Source organism: Bufo bufo, chromosome 1 (genome assembly GCF_905171765.1).
Source record: "Bufo bufo chromosome 1, aBufBuf1.1, whole genome shotgun sequence".
NCBI classification, from domain to species: domain Eukaryota; kingdom Metazoa; phylum Chordata; class Amphibia; order Anura; family Bufonidae; genus Bufo; species Bufo bufo.
In genome coordinates this window covers 507,940,443-507,959,943 of record NC_053389.1, presented here as the reverse complement: position 1 = coordinate 507,959,943, position 19,501 = coordinate 507,940,443, and the positions used below count along the sequence as shown (strand labels likewise).

General features: G+C 39.7%; 2 protein-coding genes across 4 annotated transcripts in view; one reads left to right on the top strand and one right to left on the bottom strand.

The window, feature by feature from the left end:
• IMMP2L (inner mitochondrial membrane peptidase subunit 2) overlaps nt 1-19,501 on the top strand; it is a 1,418,140-nt gene that overhangs the window by 479,149 nt on the left and 919,490 nt on the right. The window lies entirely within an intron of this gene.
• The window catches only part of LRRN3 (leucine rich repeat neuronal 3), a 58,610-nt gene continuing 49,878 nt past the window's right edge, over nt 10,770-19,501 (bottom strand). For 2 of the 3 annotated variants that reach the window (XM_040410972.1, XM_040410977.1), the window contains exon 2: nt 10,770-13,704. In XM_040410972.1, the coding sequence (XP_040266906.1) occupies nt 11,280-13,403 (2,124 nt within the window). In that variant the 5' untranslated portion in view covers nt 13,404-13,704 and the 3' untranslated portion in view covers nt 10,770-11,279. Of the gene's footprint in view, nt 13,705-18,137; nt 18,279-19,501 lie in introns of all 3 variants that reach the window. The other variant, XM_040410983.1, reaches the window with a different exon arrangement.

The window sequence follows — 19,501 nt, the reverse complement described above, 5'->3', positions numbered from 1 at the left end:
ACATTGTAATGCGTTTTGCACTCGAGTGAGAAAAATCACACATGTTTGGTACCCAAACCCGAACTTCTTTACAGAAGTTCGGGCTTGGGATCGGTGTTTTGTAGATTGTATTATTTTCCCTTATAACATGGTTATAAGGGAAAATAATAGCATTCTGAATACAGAATGCATAGTAAAACAGCGCTGGAGGGGTTAAAAAAATAATAATAATCATTTAACTCACCTTAGTCCAATTGATCGCGGCCCGGCATCTCCTTCTGTCCCTTTTACTGAATAGGACCTGTGGTGAGCATTAATTATAGGTAAAGGACCTTTGATGACGTCACTCCGGTCATCACATGGTACGTCGCATGATCTTTTACCATGGTGATTCACCATGGTAAAAGATCATGTGACGTAGCATGTGATGACCGGAGTGACGTCATCAAAGGTCCTTTACCTATAATTAATGCTCACCACAGGTCCTATTCAGTAAAGGGGACAGAAAGAGATGCCGGCATCGCGATCAAGTGGATTAAGGTGAGTTAAATGATTTTTAATTTTTTTTAACCCCTCCAGCGCTGTTTTACTATGCATTCTGTATTCAGAATGCTATTATTTTCCCTTATAACCATGTTATAAGGGAAAATAATAATGATCGGGTCTCCATCCCGATCGTCTCCTAGCAACCATACGTGAAAATCGCACCGCATCCGCACTTGCTTGCGGATGCTTGCGATTTTCACGCAACCCCATTCATTTCTATGGGGCTTGCGTTACGTGAAAAACGCACAAAGAGGAGCATGCTGCGATTTTCAAGCAACGCACAAGTGATGCGTGAAAATCACTGCTCATGTGAACAGCCCCATAGAAATGAATGGGTCAGGATTCCGTGCGGATGCAATGCGTTCACCTCCCGCAACGCATCCGCGCGGAAAACTCGCTCGTGTGAAATTGGCCTAACTCTTTGGTTTCAGGGGCTATGCTGCAGCACAATATTTGGGACAATTACTGGGAACAAGTGTTCATAGGAGCGCTCATATCTGATATCAGGCCGGTATAATCGTGCAGCTGATCAGTCGATAAACAAGGAATTGCTCATTTGTCGGCTGATTTGCGGCCCCTTGAAATAGAGCGATGTGACAATGCAGCCCCCAGACCAAAAAAGGTTGTGCACCCCTGGTCTAGAGTGACCACTGCATCTATGGCATCTACAGAGAAAGCAGTCTCCCTCTCTCCCCCATCAAACCCCCACAACCCAGTTGCAGTGTCACCGGACCTACCAGGTTTGGAAGCCTGCCAGGCTCTGCTAGATGACTATTGCAGTATATTGTAACAGTGATCTGACTACTATAAGTCCTCAAGTGAAAAAATAAATAAATAAAAATGTAGCTAAAAATGCCCTTTTTTCATATCCACTCAGTTATAAGTGGTTAAAAAATAATAATAATTTGTGGTGGCGCCATAAAAGAACCTAAAAAAGAGGATGCTGATTTTGGCACTTAACAAAAATGTTATAAAAACCAATCAAAAAGTCATATCTACCCAAAATGGTACCAATAAAAACTACAGCCCATCCCACAAAAAGAAAGCACTCACACAGTTACGTTGATGGAAAAATATAAAAGTTATGTGTCTTAGTTTTAGCGATGCAAAGAAAAAATATTTTTAATAAAGTGATTTTATCCTGAAAAAACTAATACAAAATAAAAAAAACTATAAAAATTTGGTATCACTGTATTTATATTGACCCACAGAATAAAGTTATCACATCATACATACTGCATAGCGAACTCCATACAAAATAAACAGAATTACTATTTTTGCCCACCTCACCTGCCCCAGAAAATGAAATAAAAATCGGTCAGCCATTACCGATAATAGCAAAAAACGATTACAAATGTAATACAAAAAAAAACTAAAGCTCATCTCGAAAAAAAAAAAAGCTCTTACACAACTAAGGGAGACGGAAAAAAAAATGTTATGGATATTAGTATATAGTGATGCAAAGTACAACTGATTTTACTCAGAAGATCCGATGGTATATTCTAACCCCCAGGCGTTCCCATGGTGACGGGGACGCTTGCCTGGGGGTTAGAATATACCATCGGATCTGAGTTTTCACGAGCTCAGTGAGATCCTAAAAACTCAAATCCGATGGTATATTCTAACCCCCAGGCGTTCCCATGGTGACAGGGACGCTTGCCTGGGGGTTAGAATATACAAGGGCCACGCCGCTCACAGGAGTATATTTATAAACTAATCAGTAACTAACTACTTTAACTTTAATCATTGACATTGCTGATCTCTTTACTGGGATATCTTACTCTGTCTTAGCTTCGGTAACAGCAGGCAGTGCGGGCGGGCGGCGCTCACTCACTGACGTCACGCGCCTGCGCCGCCTAGTGAGAGTAAGATATCCCAGTAAAGAGATCAGCAATGTCAATGATTAAAATTACTGATTAGTTTATAAATGTACTCCTGTGAGCGTCGGGGAGGGGGATCTGTGGATGTTACTGTTTAGGGGAGGGGGATCTGTGGATGGCACTATTTAGGGGAGGGAGATCTGTGAATTGCACTATTTAGGGGAGGGGGATCTGTGGATGGCACTGTTTAGGGGAGGGGGGATCTGTGGATGACACTGTTTAGGGGAGGGGGATCTGTGGATGGAACTATTTAGTGGAGGGGGATCTGTGGATGTCACTGTTTAGGGGAGGGGGATCTGTGGATGGCACTGTTTAGGGGAGGGGGATCTGTGGATGGCACTTTTTAGGGGAGAGGGATCTGTGTGTGGTCTTAGCTCGCCAGGCTGAGAGACCCTGGGGCACTGTGACAGCCCGAAGTTTGGGGAACACCGTGACGCCGGAGTCCGGAGGACTGTTGGGCCACACTTCCCCATACAGGTACGGGACTGATTACAGCCGGAGAGGCTGAGAAAAAGCCGCATATGAGTTCCGTGTGTGAACAGAGTTCTGTAGCTGAGTCAGGGCCACGTTAACAGGTGCAGTGAGAGCCCAGCCGGGCAGGTTTTTGTTTTGTTTTGATGTATGTGGGAACCTCACCACCCCAGTGATTATTAACTGGACTGTTCCGTGTATGAAAAATGTCCCAATAAATGAAATGTTTGGCCTCGAAAGCTGCGGTGGACGACGATTCTTGTGAGAATGACCCCCTAAGTACAGCGACCCCTTACAATATATATATAATGTCATATATACCACATGGGGAATCCATAAAAAATAAAAGTACAAAACTGCCCGAATTTCAATTTTTGCCCACCATATGACTACATTTTGGGTATTTCCATGCTCAGGAAAATTACATAGCAAATAATGTGATGCCTTTTTTCCTTTTAACCCTTGCAAAAAGGAAACATTTCAGGCTTAAGCAATGACATGGCACCCAAACTCATTCCAGTCAAATCTGTTTTTTCAAAAGTGAATTGGCACTCCTTCCCTTCTGAGCCCAGCAGGTTACAACCACAAACGAGCTGTTACTGTACTTTTTCTCCTGTTAACCCTTGTAAAAAACTGAAAAATGATGAGATTAAGCTACATATTATTTTTAACATGCAATTTCTTTTTATTTTCATGCCCCAATTGTATTAAGTCTATGAAACACCTGTGGGATGAGAATGTACAATGCACCCATTTGATCATTTCTTAAGAAGTGTAGTTTCCAAAATGGGGCTGCTTGGGGGTGTTTCTTATATTTTAGCACCTCAAGGCCTCTGCAAACCTGAAATACTGGCCAAAAACATCCATAAAAACGAAGACCCAAAATCCACAAGGTGCTCCTTCAATTCTATATGCTAGTATGTCGGTCAAGTAGCATTTTAGTTCCATATATGGAATATTTCTAAAACTTCAGAATCAGGGTAAACAAAATTGATGTATTAGTTCCATTTATGGATTAGAACTGAAAATCTCAAATTAATCAGAGCTAAAAAAAATGTCATTGCATTACTTCCTGTGAAACACCTAAAGGGTTAACAAACTTTGAATGTTGCAGTTTTAAAAATCGGGGTTATTTAGGGGGAAGGTTAATATGTAGTACTATCAAAGCCACTTCAGAACTGAATGAAATGTGATTTGGAAATTTTCTTGAAATATCTGATTGGTGGGGACCAACGCTGGGCACCCCTGCCAATCAGTTCTTTGAAGAGGAGGGAGCGCTGGAAACCCCTTCAAGGGGTTAAGAATATATTGTCGGTTTGAGAACATGTTATAGATTTTTGATATTGTTTAACCAGATTTGTTCGCACAAGATTGCTCATAGTCTAATGTGTATTCATCTTATAGAAATATTTATTTAAGGAGGACTTTGTAAATAATTAGAATGAAATAAAATCATGCAGGGTTGTCCTGTACCATTCATCTTACTGAATAAAGTGGCACTGCTAAAAGTATTATCTTTCGGAAATGTACGCCTTTCAAGAGAAGAAAATCCCTTCAAGACCATAATTTGTTTTCTTCAGCCTGAGAGCATTATGATATTGTCTCCTCATTATGCGTTACATTGGGACTTTAAAGTCATATCAAGTGGCAGATTTTAAGTGTATTTGGAAGTAAAGGAGAGCCATACAAGATACATGAGCACATTTTGCTGACCTATACAGTTCCTGCATTGTAATAGGTCATATTTCAGCTCTTCTGTTTGTGACAAATAGCCTAGAATGAAAAGCTCTGTCCGAGGTGCTGAAATATCTTGTGATTGATGATTGTGTCTAGCTGATAAATTCTAATGCCAGTGTATGAACCACAGTGATTCATCAACTATGGTAAAATTGTATTCACAGAAATAGAGTTGAAGGCAAAACAATTTAAATGTGTGGCATTTAATATTTCCTGCAAGTGCTGTTCATTTAGCACAATTGGTGACTGCACATTAACACATTGACTAAATGTTCTTTTCTTTCCCCAGAAATCAGAATGCAACGCATCTGACATACTTTACACTCCGATATTGTTGTAGACAGATGTTATTTTTTTTCACCTTTTAGAGCTTTGCTTCTACAGAGAGACTAATTTACTAAAGAGCGATGATCATTTTATTTAGTACTAATTTCTGATTCCATTTCACCCAAACCTTCTCTAGGCTTTGCACTAACCGCGTTAACACGTTGTCCTACAAAGACCTCCCAAATACTGCACTACTCTGTCTTATATCTTCAGGTCTACGCTGACCTGCCGCTTGTCTACTGCATTCACTATATCACAAAGTGAAAGGGAGATAGGGCAACTCACGCCACACGCAAATTATGCCTGCTCTGAGTTCTACAGAGAGAAGCGCCAGATCAAGGGAAATCTATTTAAAAAAGAGGGGAGCTTTTTTTTGTTTTGTTTTCTGTAGGAAAATTATATTTTCTGTCAAAATTTTAATATGTCTATTCAATAATTATAAAGACTAAGGGGGAATTTATCATTGTAGGTGTATTTGAAGTTGTTTTATTAGATTTTTGCACCAAATGTATGAAAATGAGGCGCAGTGATAATAAATTTGGCACAAGTGAAATGTGGTTGTCCGCAGTTTAGTAAAAGTATGTTTTGGGAATGCCTGGTGTGGATTAGCAACTTTTTTGTAAAAAGTCACACTTCACAGTGTCGCTGAAGTGATCTACTTTGAAATACTGATCAAATTTTCACTCCAAATCTGTAGGTGGCACTGGAAGACGTACGTAGTGCTCAAAAAGTCACAAAATGTTTGCAAAAGTGACCCCAAAAAGTCACAATGGGATTTAGGACTTTTTTAAGCCAGACTTTTATAGTGCAGGGCTTGATAAATTATCCCGTGTCCAGTTTAATGAATGTTAGCATACTGACATACGCTGTGTCTATTCCCTTAGAAGAGAATCCAGTTGCTCACAATTTCCCTCTAGAATCTTACATTTAATAATAGTAAGATATTTAAGCATAAAAGTTTGATTCTTATATAACTGATTATAAACCTAATTATAAAGTTTAAAACACATTGCTAAGCAAATCCTAATGTTTTTTCTTAGAACACAAGCAATTCCAGCTTACAGCACATACTTAAGTAAGGAGAGAGGTATAACTATTATGAATGGGCAATAACGATAAAAAGGCATTAAAGTTCATGATGTAGCTCTGAGCCTGGTGAAGATAAATGGTTCTTGTTAATGCTTACTGTTAACTCAATATCTAATTTTAAAAATGCTCTCTATGGGGGTGGAACATTACTTGTAGAAATATTCCGCTATTATCTTCTGTCTGGATTACTGCTTTTAATTAGCAGTTCCACCTTAGTGAGAAAAAAAAAAGCAAAACCCAACATAAATAAATGTTAGATTTAAATTAATAAGAAAGAAAATAAAATGAATTGTTAATTTGAAATATTTAATTACTATAGAATAAATCATGTAAAATAATCATAATTGACAACATGTACTTTGCGTTGTATCTTTAGTTTCTCTAAGGTTTGTACTTTATATTAATTATTGTAATATGTTAAGCAGGTTGCTAACACCTTCATTTTACTAATCACAATTATTTACTACTTTACGACTGCATAATTTTCCTATTCATATCTTTCACTTGGAAGCAGGCTCGGACTGGTCCACCAGGGAGACGGGGGATTCCTCGGTGTGCCCCCAGTCTCCTTGCGCCGAGAGATAAGTCAGGGGAGTAATTATTTCTCTTGTTTCTCAGGAGAGATAATTATTGTAGCCATTAGGTGGCAGTATCGCACAGCGATGCAGCCTCCTACTGGTGTAAATTGTGCAGGATGCCCCGCAGTATCTTCTAAACTTCCCGGCTGCTGGCAGTGAAGGAGGAGAGAACATGTCTGGCCATCCTCCTGCCCTCCCTGCTGTCAGGAAACTGGCTGCTGTACAGAACGACTCCTCTGCGGTGCTAGGCTGCTATTTCAGGTGTGTTACAGTAGTGAGCTGTAGGAGACTGTAAGGGAGAAATAGGGGATTTGTTTATAGCAGACACAGATCTATGAATGTGTGCTGCTCTCTGCAAAGTTCAGAGTGGCATTGGGGGGACTCTGCCCTAGGTCCCCCCCAATGCCTCTGCTTTAGGTGCACCATCATAAGTGCCCCAGCTCCAGATGCCCCCACTCTAAATGCACCCCTAATATTGCATATTTTACAGTTGCCCCCCTAATACCACTGCTCCACGATCACCACTATTACCCTGCCTCAGGCGACCCTAATGGCTCTGCTTTAGGTGCACCCCCAATAGTGACCCAGCTCCAGATGCCCCCACTCTAAATGCACCGCTAATATTGCCTCTTCTCCAGTTACCCCTGCTCCAGGATCCCCACTATTACCCTGCCTCAAGTGACCTTAATGCCTCTGTTTCAGTTATGACCCTCCGTTTGTGCCCTTTGCTCATGTTGCTCATCTAGCACCTTTGCTTGGGCTTTGTTAAAGGTTATGATCTGGACTTATGACTGAAAAATTCTACACAGTTTGTCACATTCTCCAGTATTGACATGTATGGCTTACATGGTGGTAGTAATGATATTCCATATTTACAGGCATCACTGCTGCCATATAAAGAGATACTGGTGGTGAAGTGGTGGAGGATTTAAAGGGGTTGTCCAGGTTTTCAAGTTATCCTCTCCACACCGTAGGGTATAACTATATGATTAGTGGGGTCCAATTCTGCTACCCCCCACTGATTCCAGAAATGGGTCCTGCTCCTCCTTTTTAATAGTGTGGCAGGCCACACATATGCCCTTCTTCTCTATTTATTCTCTTTGGGACCACTGGAAATAGCAAGCGCTGTAACCTGCATCTCTAGTGACCCCATAGAGAATGGATGGAGATGCAGGGCATATGCTCGACCTGCCACTCAATCAAGAAGGGGCATCAGTGGGGGCTTCAACGTTCAGACCCCCACGGATCACTTAGTTATCCCCGATCCTGTGGATAGAGGATAACTAGAAAAGTGGACACAGGTCCTTTAACAGGCGAGTATTTCTGTTTTATTTTGACACATATTTTGGGCCCAATTTTTTTTATTTTTTTTTTCTACACCCAAAGAAAACCTTTAAAGATAAAGAATGTGAAAAGGTGAAACAGCTATGACACGACAAGTGATAAGTGTCTGATTGATCGGGGTTTGACTGCTGGGACCCCCATGATCAAGGGAACGTGGTCTTAAGACTCTTGTGTACATAGATTGGCGGTAACATAATTGAATGTCTCAGGACCCCTTTTTTCATGATCAGTGGGTGTTCCAGCAATCTGATATTTATCATCTATCCTGTAGATAGGCAATAGGTCATTAAGGTAGGACAACCCTTTTAAATCTACTGTAGATTATGTGCAATCTAAGGAGGTTACGATTTGGTAAATGTCATGCCAGACATTTATGCTTAAAGGGAACCTGTCATGTGGATATTTGATTATAATCTAACTAATTATATACAATCATTAACTACTAAAAAGTGCCTTAGATGTATTCACTTGTGTGACAGATGGTTACCTCATAATATACACACAAAGATGCCGGATGCTAATGAGATGATTGGAGTCCAGCGTGATGTCATTGAATCCAGCGTATATTTAATTCAGAGCTATAGCCACTCCCCTGCCCACCTGCTGCTGATTCATATGGAAACAAACTGTCATTCAGCAGCAGGTGGGCGGGGAGAGTCAGGAGCTCATGAATATTCATGACTCATCATTATCAGCTGGAGCTTTTCAATACAAGATGTTGGCAGATTGACTGGGTCAATTAAAGAAAGTGACCTAGCATTGTGCTAAGAGAATCAATTACTTATTTATGTTGCCCTTAGTTAGGACACCATAAAACTGGTGACAGGTTCCCTTTAAAGGGGTTAAAGGGTTTGTCTCACTTCAGTAAAAGTAATTTTTTTGCGGCCCCATTGAAGTAAAGGGAATGGTACGGACATGGAAAAAAATAAGTTTGTGTGCAAAAGCCCTAAGTTGGGCCCCTAGAATCAGTTACACTGGTGGGCCCTAAATACCCCAGTTCGACACTGCTTGGGAGAAGGCAGAGCCAAATGCTTGATAGCAGAGGACAGCAGCCAGCTGAAATGAGTGAAAGAATAATTATAGTGATAATAGTAGCTGCGTTCTGGTTGAGTGCCTACATGTTCTATTATTTTCAAAGCCTTGTCCTCCTCTTCCCGGTAAACACCCTCGTCATGCTACCATTTGAAATAAAGTCATTTATAATTTCCGAGAAACTATTAAAGACAAGGACTATAAAATATCCATATAATGATCTTCCAGCGGTAGAGATAAGGTGCTCTTTCCGTTGGCTGCTTGTTCTGTGATCCGTAATGAGTGCTGTAGACCTGCACAGGTTCATAATGACCATGGGCTGATTCAATGTTGTATATTCCCTTGCATACAACACTGTGGATACACTGGTATATTGTAATATCGATGCTGGCACATGTCTCTTACATCATGCAGAGTGAAGATACTGCCAAAATAGTGTTTATCTTTATCATTATTAAACCTTTATAATTGTTAGAGTCTGTGTCACTCCCTATACTTGGCACCAGCACACGCCCAACAAGTTCCCTCAAGCTACACTACGTTGTATGTACTCTTGGCTTCTTTCCCAGTGTTTCACAGCCCTAAAGTGTGGTATTTGTTCAATTATTGGTAAGGCCACATGGAGTGGGTTAGACAATATTATTGTTTTCAGTTAAAGGGGTTGTCTCACTTCAGCATATGGCATTTATCATGTAGAGAAAGTCAATACAAGGTATTTCCTAATGTATTGTGATTGTCCATATTGCCCCCTTTGCTGGCTGGATTAATTTTTCCATCACATCATACACTGCTCTTTTTTATGGTTACAACCACCCTGCAATCCAACAGAAGTGGTCGTGCTTGCACACTATAATAAAAAGCACCTATGTGTGCTCCCATGGTCCCTGCCACCAGAGAGGCTGGAACTTTTTTCCTATAGTGTGCAAGCTCGAACACCGCTAATGGATTGCAGGGTGGTCGTAACCATGGAAACGAGTAGTGTATAATGTGATGGAAAAATAAATCCAGCTAGGAAAGGAGGCAATATGGACAATCACAATACACTACTAAGTGGCTTGTATTAACTTTCTCTACATGATAAATGCTATTTGCTGAAGTGAGACAACCCCTTTAAGGCTTGACCCGAATGTTAGCACTATAGCAGCAGTTGTATAAATGAGTGAATAGTATAAAACTGTTAGAACATATTGTACATCGTGGTGTGTGTGTGTGTGTGTGTATTACAGTATGTACAATATGTTCTAACCATTTTATGCTATTTACTAATTTTCAACCCATATGTGATGTATAAAATATGATCCATGCAGCTCTGCTACATATACAGTGCAATGAAATACATATTGGTATATAGGTATATAGATATTCAGATATTCAAGAACCCTGCATAAAACATGGTATGCAGACCAGTCAATCTAGTACAGATAGCCAAAAATATGTGGATTGCCTGTTCAAGTGCAATACTAATCATTTCCATAAATGGTAGGGACAGAACTCGGAGACAGAGGAGATATTTTTATGTGGCTGCAAGAATATCTGTATGAATAAACATGATAAATAAAAAACCCTTTACTCCACCTTTGGTATTATATTTTCAGTTATTATATATTTGGATGTACGGTAGTATGGATATAGCATATTTTCATTATTCAGTAAAAAAAAAAAAAAATTTAGGCTTTACCACCATACAGACACATTGCACTGCTTCATAGAGTCCTTATTTACCTTCATATTACATATGGCTTATAACTTGTATACTACAGTCCACATTATTTTTTACAGCACATACAAATCCTTATCACATAACAAAATAGTCATGGCACAGGTAGTTTTTATTTTAATCAAAAAGTTTTTTTTTCCATAAAAAAAGATTTACATATTTACTGTCTTTACTACGCTACAGAAATGTCCAATTTGTAACACCACGTGTCAATTTCTATTTTTAATTTTGTCACTTGAAAAACTTGGCTAAAATGTGTAATACATCACAGAAGAGGAGGTATTGCTCAGTTCAACTACAGTATAATGTAAAAAATCTAAACAAACCAAAGAAAATACATAAAACAAAAGTTATATATTGTATTTGACAAAGGGAGTCATAGTTCCTTGTTTTATCTAGTTTTTATTGTGTAAATGACTTGCTTGTCTGGCTTGTAAGTATGCTAAGCCTTAGGATACTGTGATATTACGTTGTCCTTTGTTTACTAGAAAATAGTCTTCCTGCTTTTTAGAGGAGCACAACTAGAACCTTGTGCTTTTGTTTTATAATCCATGGGTCACATACTCTTAGCTTTATTTTTTATGGCATCATACTGGGTACTTGTATTACTGTCGATTTGACTTCTAGAGATGTGCTTTCATTGTCAAGATTCCAAAGGCTCAACAAAGGAGGGTAAAGGTCATTGTAAGCAAATGGGGGTGTCTGCAAAAGATTTTCACTGCATTTCTGTTCAGAAAACCGTCTCAAGTATAAAGATATATAGTTGAAAAAGTAAGCCACAGTAATGATCCCAAACAGACCACACATAATAATAATAAGAGCTGTTGTCTTAAAGGCTGCATTATGTTTTTTCAAAGTATCCATTCCTTTTGTGGTAACGTTAATGCATTGCTTTTCCATTTGCTGATAGATGGTGGGTACGTCTATGCAAATCTTGTATTCAGTTAAAGGACTTAGACGTGTTAAATTGTATTGTTTGATGTCTGACGGCATTCGAACACTGTGAGCAATTCTGGTGTATTCTGCATTCAGGGATGCAATCCACTGTACACTAGATTTCAAAATCTTTGACTGAGAATTCCAAGACACCAAAACAGAATTACTTTGAACTTCTTTTATGTCAATGATGACTGATCCATTGGCATCCTCTGGTAGGAATCCATCTACAGTAATCATAACTGTTTTCAAATCTGCGCCAACCAGGTTCTTTGCTACGCAAGTATAAAGTCCAGCATCTAAAACACTTATGCTGGTAATTTCCAATGTTCCTTCAGCGTGGACATAAAATGGACCATGGATTGTATTTGGTTTAAGCTTAGAACCCGAAGGTGAGATCCAGTAAATGTTTGGCTCTGGTTCTGCTGTAGCTCGGCAATGTAATGAAACAGAGCTTCCAGTACTTATATCCAGATTTGAGGGAAAGCTCTGTGGAGCAATTAGTGGTAAACATATCTCCATCATTTCCCTGAAATGTATATGTCTAACATTCTGACCTTGAAACTCTGGGGGGTCCACACAAAACAATGAATCAGTTTCCATAAAACGGATGCTTGTTTTATTCATATTTATCCAGCGGTTTACACAGTCACATCTGATAGGGTTGCTGTGTATTCCTAATTCCTTAAGGTTGGGCAAAGCGTCGATGGTGCTTCTATATAGTGCACTGAGAGAGTTGCTGTTGAGCATGAGTGTTTCTAATTTCGGAAGTCTATAGAATGCATTGGGATGAATGTAGGCCAGTTTTGGATTATTGGTTGCTTCTATTTTTCTCAATTCGGGCAAATTTTCAATGGCAAGACTATCTATTGAAACTAGTTCTGGCATGTTATTAACACCCAGCTCTTTTAAGTGTAACATATTGCTAAAATCTCCTCTTTGTATTCTCCTGATAGGGTTTTTATTTAGATCCAAAAATTTAAGGTTCAGAACCTTTTGAAGAGCAACAGAGGGAATGTTAACAAATCTGTTGTCATAGAGAGAAATGCTTTCCAAATTTTCTAGGCCTATGAAGGCATTATCAGATATTTCTGTAAGATTTATTCCTGCTAAAACCAGGCTGCGCAGATTGATAAGAGGCTTAAAGTTTATATCTTCAATTTTGATTATTGGATTTTCACCAATCATGAGAATCTCCAGATGTGGCATTGCTTCGAACCACTGACGATTAACCACTTTCAATCTGTTTGAGTTAAGGTGAAGTCTGAGCAAATTGCCAACCCCAGCAAATGCATTTGGAGAAATTGTGGATATCAAGTTATGATTTATGTAGAGCTCTTGTAAATTTACCAGTCCCGAAAAACATTCCTCTGACAGTTCCGCTAGTTTATTTTCCTCCAGGTATACAGAAAGTACCTGATGGGCATTTGTGAAATTGATATTGACCATAGAGGACAGATTGTTTTGTGATAAATCCAGCCCTGTAAGATTTACTGGAAAATGATCCGCATTTTTAATTTCCTCAATGTTATTAGCCTGTAAAAGTAAGACCTGTGTGTTTGCTGGGAGTCTGTCAGGGAAGCTATAAAGATCTAATGCATTGCAATCCACTGTGAAAGCTTCAATATAAATAGATCTCGGCGTAAACCACGGTCGAACTTCACATGTGCACAACAATGGACAATCCATCTTTTTTTGAGTAGCTTGCACCAGTGCAGTGATTGTTAGTCCAAACAGCAAGTTAATTCTTAGTTTTAGTTCCCTCATGTTTCAGTTCTTAACACTTGTTTAGCGGCTGAGAACTTGTTTTTTTCTTCTATGAATAACAGATTGGTCACTTCATGAACATATAGCTGGCGTTCAACACACAATACTGTAATGTTTCTCTCTCAGGAAGCCGAGTGCAGTCTCGCTTTTCAAATGCTCCACACATACTGTGAGATTGAAGGTCACACTATTCTTGATAGACATCAAAAAGCCATTGTGGGATGTGGATTCTGTAGGTGGTCATTGAAGAAGCTATTCACTTATTTCCCCGTTGCTGATTAGTAGCTGCAGCAGGGTAGATCTGAAAATTATAAAAATAAAAAAATAAAAAATTACTTTCAAAGCATAAATAAATCATACCAAGGCTGATCAAAAGGTCTATACATTGAGAAAGTAAAAGCTTCACACAAAGTACTGTCTATACTTAGAGGATAAATTGACAGGCAAAGGGTTTCTAAACCGAGTTCACACAAAGAGCAGTACATTGTATTCAACCTTTTCCTATTAATATGTCACAACTGGAAACTGTATTACAGTACATTATTACACAGGTAAGGATATAATAAATATAGGTCAAAGGTAATAAAACCGTCCAACAGCAGTCATGGCAACCAATCACAATTCAGCCTTTATTTTTAACAGCATTCTAAGAAATGAAATATGCACTGTGATTTGTTGTTACAGACAAGAAATACTGTACAATTTTTCGATCGTTTTTTTGTTAACTTCCTCCCTAATTTTCGGTTTTTAATGTTTTAGGTAAAAAAAAAAATGCCTTCTTATAGACCATCATAGCCTATCGTTAACAAGTGTGTACCTTCCAATAAATTCAATGTCTGAGTTAATAATTAAGACCTTGTCATTTGTGTTTCTAGTGTTTTCTATGAATATCATTGAGTTGTAAACCCACTTGGGACACTTATTGGCTAATGCTAAAAGTAGCAGGGTGATCCATTAATTTGGGCCACCCACAGTTTCTTTGCAATAACAGCTAATCTTAAGGGGGAGCAACAGCTGTATTCTTGACAATCAGTAGATCACCATGTGTCAAGACAACCCCCTTTGTACTATGTATATAATAGCTTCGGTTTCATCATATCAATTCCATTCCATTGATGTTATCCAAAGTCTGATGTCTTAGTCCCATTTACACTGGCAGATTTTCTGCTTGTAATAAGCCCCAATTGCGGATATAGCAAGTTAAATAGGTTGTCCGATTTCCTATGTTGATGAACTATTCTCAGGATAGGTCATCAATTTCAGATCACCGGAGGTCCGACTGCCAGCACCTCCACCGCTCAGCTGTTTGAAGAGAGCGTAGCCCTCGTTTACCTGCTCACCTTCAACCTCACAGTGGCGAGCAGTGTAATTACATGTCCTCCATACCATTCACTTGAATGGCAAGGTGCAGTTGTAGTTACCCTCCATCCCGTTCAAGTGAATGGGATGGACAGCTGTAATTGTACCCGCAATTATGAATGCAATGTGTGGTTAAGGGTAAGTTCACACTATCAGTATTTATTTCCTTGGTTGTGATCCGTTAAAGAAGCAGCACGAAAATAATGTAAATGCCGGGATCAGCACATAACCAACCCGAGCAGAGCCAAACAGATGGTGAACAAGTAAACAGTGAAGAGAAGGCAGCGCCCACAGGAGCCCTGTGTTCTCGTCTAACAGCTGATCAGCGGGGGTTCCAACTCCTGGTACCGCCACCGTTCTGATATTGATGACCTGTCTTTAGGATAGGTCATTAATATAGGAAACCGGATAATCCCTTTAATTGGCACATGTTTAGCTTCATTTGCATGGATCAATTGTTGTCACTGTCTGTGATTTATCAAATGTAAATGTGATCATTCGTTCACAGTTTCATCATTGTTAGAAGCCCTTCCAGGGGATGATGTTAATTCTCACATAAAAGATCCAACCTGCCGAGAAATAAGTGTTTGCTCGTTTGTCGGCTGACATGTTCAAGTAGGACAGTGATCAGAAAGCGCAATTGTTTGCCCAATCATCATCCTATGTAAATGCGCACATCTAATAAGTGGTTACATGAAGAAAGTCCATCTCCTAGTTTTTTTTTTTTTTTTGGGAGGGTCCAAAATGTATTCTAGTAAGAGCTTGACATGTAAAGAAAATGAGGCAGTTTTCACTCTCTTTTCTTAAAGGGACACTGTCACCTGGATTTTACTTACTGAGCTAATAACATCACCACATTAGTCTCCACGATTTGCATTAAAATATACTAGTATTACTGCCCTGTGTCTTTTATTTGGTCTATAAAATCGGTTTTATTAATATGTAAAGTACCTCAATAAGGAGCCCAAGGGGACGTCCCTCCGGCAGTTGGAGCCCAGCACCGCCCCACTGCTAATTTATTCACTGCTCAGCGCCGACGTAATGTTTGTGGAGCGCCCGTTTGTACAGCTGGTGCATGCGCACTGAGTTCTGTGAAGCCGATGCCTCATCTCTTGTCCTTGTGTTTATATTTAAGAGTGGTTGTGATATCTGGTAAAGCTGCTTTATCTGTTTCTGATGCATTGTTCAATTCTGGGCCATGGGTCCAGATGTATTAGGCCCCTTTCACACGGGCGTTGCGGGAAAATGTGCGGGTGCATTGCAGGAACACCCGCGATTTTTCAGCGCGAGTGCAAAACATTGTAATGCGTTTTGCACTCGCGTGAGAAAAATTGCGCATGTTTGGCTTGGGATTAATGTTCTGTAGATTGTATTATTTTCCCTTATAACATGGTTATAAGGGAAAATAATAGCATTCTGAATACAGAATGCAAAGTAAAACAGCGCTGGAGGGGTTAAAAAATAAATAAATAAAAATTTAACTCACCTTAGTCCACTTGATCGCGGCCCGGCATCTCCTTTTGTCTCCTTTGTTGAATAGGACCTGTGGTGAGCATTAAATACAGTTACAGGACCTTTGATGATGTCACTCCGGTCATCACATGATCCATCACCATGGTAAAAGATCATGTGATGTACCATGTGATGACCGGAGTGACGTCATCAAAGGTCCTGTACCTGTATTTAATGCTCACCACAGGTCCTATTCAACAAAGGAGACAGAAGAAGGAGATGTCGGCATCACGATCAAGTGGACTAAGGTGAGTTAAATTTTTTTATATTTTTTTTTAACCCTTCCAGCCCTATTTTACTATGCATTCTGTATTCAGAATGCTATTATTTTCCCTTTTAACCATGTTATAAAGGAAAATAATAATGATCGGGTCTCCATCCCGATCGTCTCCTAGCAACCGTGCGTGAAAATCGCACCGCATCTGCACTTGCTTGCGGATGCTTGCGATTTTCATGCAACCCCATTCACTTCTATGGGGCCTGCGTTGCGTGAAAAACGCAGAATATAGAGCATGCTGCGATTTTCACGCAACGCATAAGTGATGCGTGAAAATCACCGCTCATGTGAACAGCCCCAGAGAAATGAATGGGTCGGTATTCAGTGTGGGTGCAATGCGTTCACCTCACACATCGCATCCGCGCGGAATACTCGCCCGTGTGAAAGGGGCCTTAGGGTTACGTTTACATCAGGTTTCATCATCTGTTTAACAGATACAGCAATAACAATGCAAGGACATCCATTTGCATCCATTTTACATAAACTTTAATCACTTTATATCACTGTCCGTCGGTCACAAAAGCATGGATAGACTGTACTACTTTTTTTCAACATTAAAGTCTATGTAAAGTGGATCTACACGGGTGCTTTTCTTTTGGCATCTGTTTGTTTTTAAGGTATCTGTTAAATGGATTTGCTAGGAGGATGATAAAAAGGCGATGTGAACATGCCCTTATAGATATACAGTATATAGCCCCATATACTTAACCACAAGTCACTATAAATGTAGAGAGCCTTAGTTCTTGGAATAAAATCCCGCTAACGAGAAAGTCCACCTCTAAAGCTGGATGACAGTGTGAATGTGGTCCCTGTTGCAGATCTAATTGTCTGGAATTTCAGAACCGCAAAAAATGCCATTAAGTGTGATGGTATCTCTGTGTATGGGTGGGGTTGCTGATACATATTCTAGAGCTACATGCTAAAAATGTAATCTTCAGTTTAGAAATTCTAATACAAAGTGGTTTTCGGGCCTCTTAGTGACCCATCTTTTGTGTATTAATCTCTGCTACTTGCTTGCGTTTTGCATATATCAGCTAATACATTCCTTCTCCTGTCTCCTCATTTTTCATTCTTCATAGAAATATCGAAGCCTTGAATGTGAACAAAAATGCTCGGAGATAATCCCTCCAGTACATAATAAACAAGGGCACTGTGCATTTTGTGACACAGAGCTTATACTGTATATTGAGCAGTGACATTTGGAAATATATACAGGAAGAGTTACATAGACTTGACATTTGCTGAGCCCTTTCAGGCTATGTACTAATAGTGGTCATGCATTTAGTTTGCTCACAGCAGCATTCACCAAGTTATTAGATGTGTAGCTAAGTCACACTCTAGAAAATGATTGTGATTTTCATCCCATGCGTTTTGGCAGTGATGAATGTCTTCCCAAACCAGATACAGTTGACTACATATGATAGAGAGAGATAGAATGCAGATATGGTCATATATCTTCTATAGGTCATTTAACCTCTGCTAGCACAGCAATAAGGACATGGCTGAGCAAGTAGGACAAGGATTGCTGACCCCAACTGCCTGAAGGGCTGCAGAATAACACCAAGAGCAAAATCTGAAATCCTTACTTATTTACCGAAAGGATCCCTCTGCATCCCGGAGCACTTGAGTAGTGATGAAATGCACTTAGCGTAGCTCTTCCCGGCTGACCCCATGTTCTCTTTTATCTTTGGAGCTATGCATTTGATGAAACTAGTAAACATCTGAATCTGTATTTTGTTGAAATAACATACATTTTACAGATATGAGTGTCTCTCTATTGAGTGGATTCATGAAACATCAAATGTGACTGTGACATGTCCCTAGTGTAGTAGAAAACAATAGGGCAGATTTACTATAAATGTGCCATTATTTTGGCTCAGCCTTACACTAATGGCTTTAGATACTTTTTATGTTATTCCTGACAAGAAATATAGTGTAATAGGGAAGGCGTGTGGCTTTTCATGTCACAATGTATGCCAAAATTCTGGCACAAAGTAAGCCAACTAATAGGTACCATAGTATAAACTAAGGCTACTTTCACACTCGCGTTTTGGGTGGATCCGTCATGGATCTGCAAAAACTGATCTGTTGCAATAATACAACCGCATGCATCCGTCATGAACGGATCCGTTTGTATTATCTGTAACATAGCCAGGACTCATCCGTCATGAGCTCCATTGAAAGTCAATGGAATACGGATCCATTTTCTATTGTGGCAGATTGTCTCAGTTTCGTCAAGCAGACAGCAAAACGCTGCAGGCAGCGATTTGGTGTCCGCCTCCAGAGCGGAATGGAGACTGATCGGAGAAAAACTGATGTATTTTGAGCAGATCCTTTTCCATTCAGAACGCATTAGGGCAAAATTATCCGTTTTGGACCGCTTGTGAGAGCCCATGACGGATCTCACAAACGGAAAGCCAAAACGCGAGGGTGAAAGTAGCCTAGACTAGACAGTCTAAAGGTTCACCACATTTATCATCTACCATCAGCCACAGTGATAAATGTGGCACATTTTTAGACTGTGTAGAATAGGTTTGCACAGCCAACTCACCGCTCTTCTTGATATGAGACTTCCACCCCTCAGGGTGGTGCAGGCAACTCCATATTGGCCATAGGATCCATGCAACTGCATCTACAGTGAGGAACAGAAGTATTTGAACACCCTGCGATTTTGCAAGTTCTCCCACTTAGAAATCATGGAAGGGCCTGAAATTCACATTGTAGGTGCATTCCCACTCTGAGAGACAGAATAAAAATAAAAAAAAATCAGGAAATGAAATTGTATGTTTTAATTTTTTTTTATTTGTCTTGCACTGCTGAACATAAGTATTTGAACACCTGAGAAACAGTAAGAATTCTGGCTCTCAAAGACCTGTTACTGTGCCTTTGAAAAGTCCACCTCTACTCCACTAATTAATCTATCTTAGTAGCACCTGTCTGAGATCTTTAA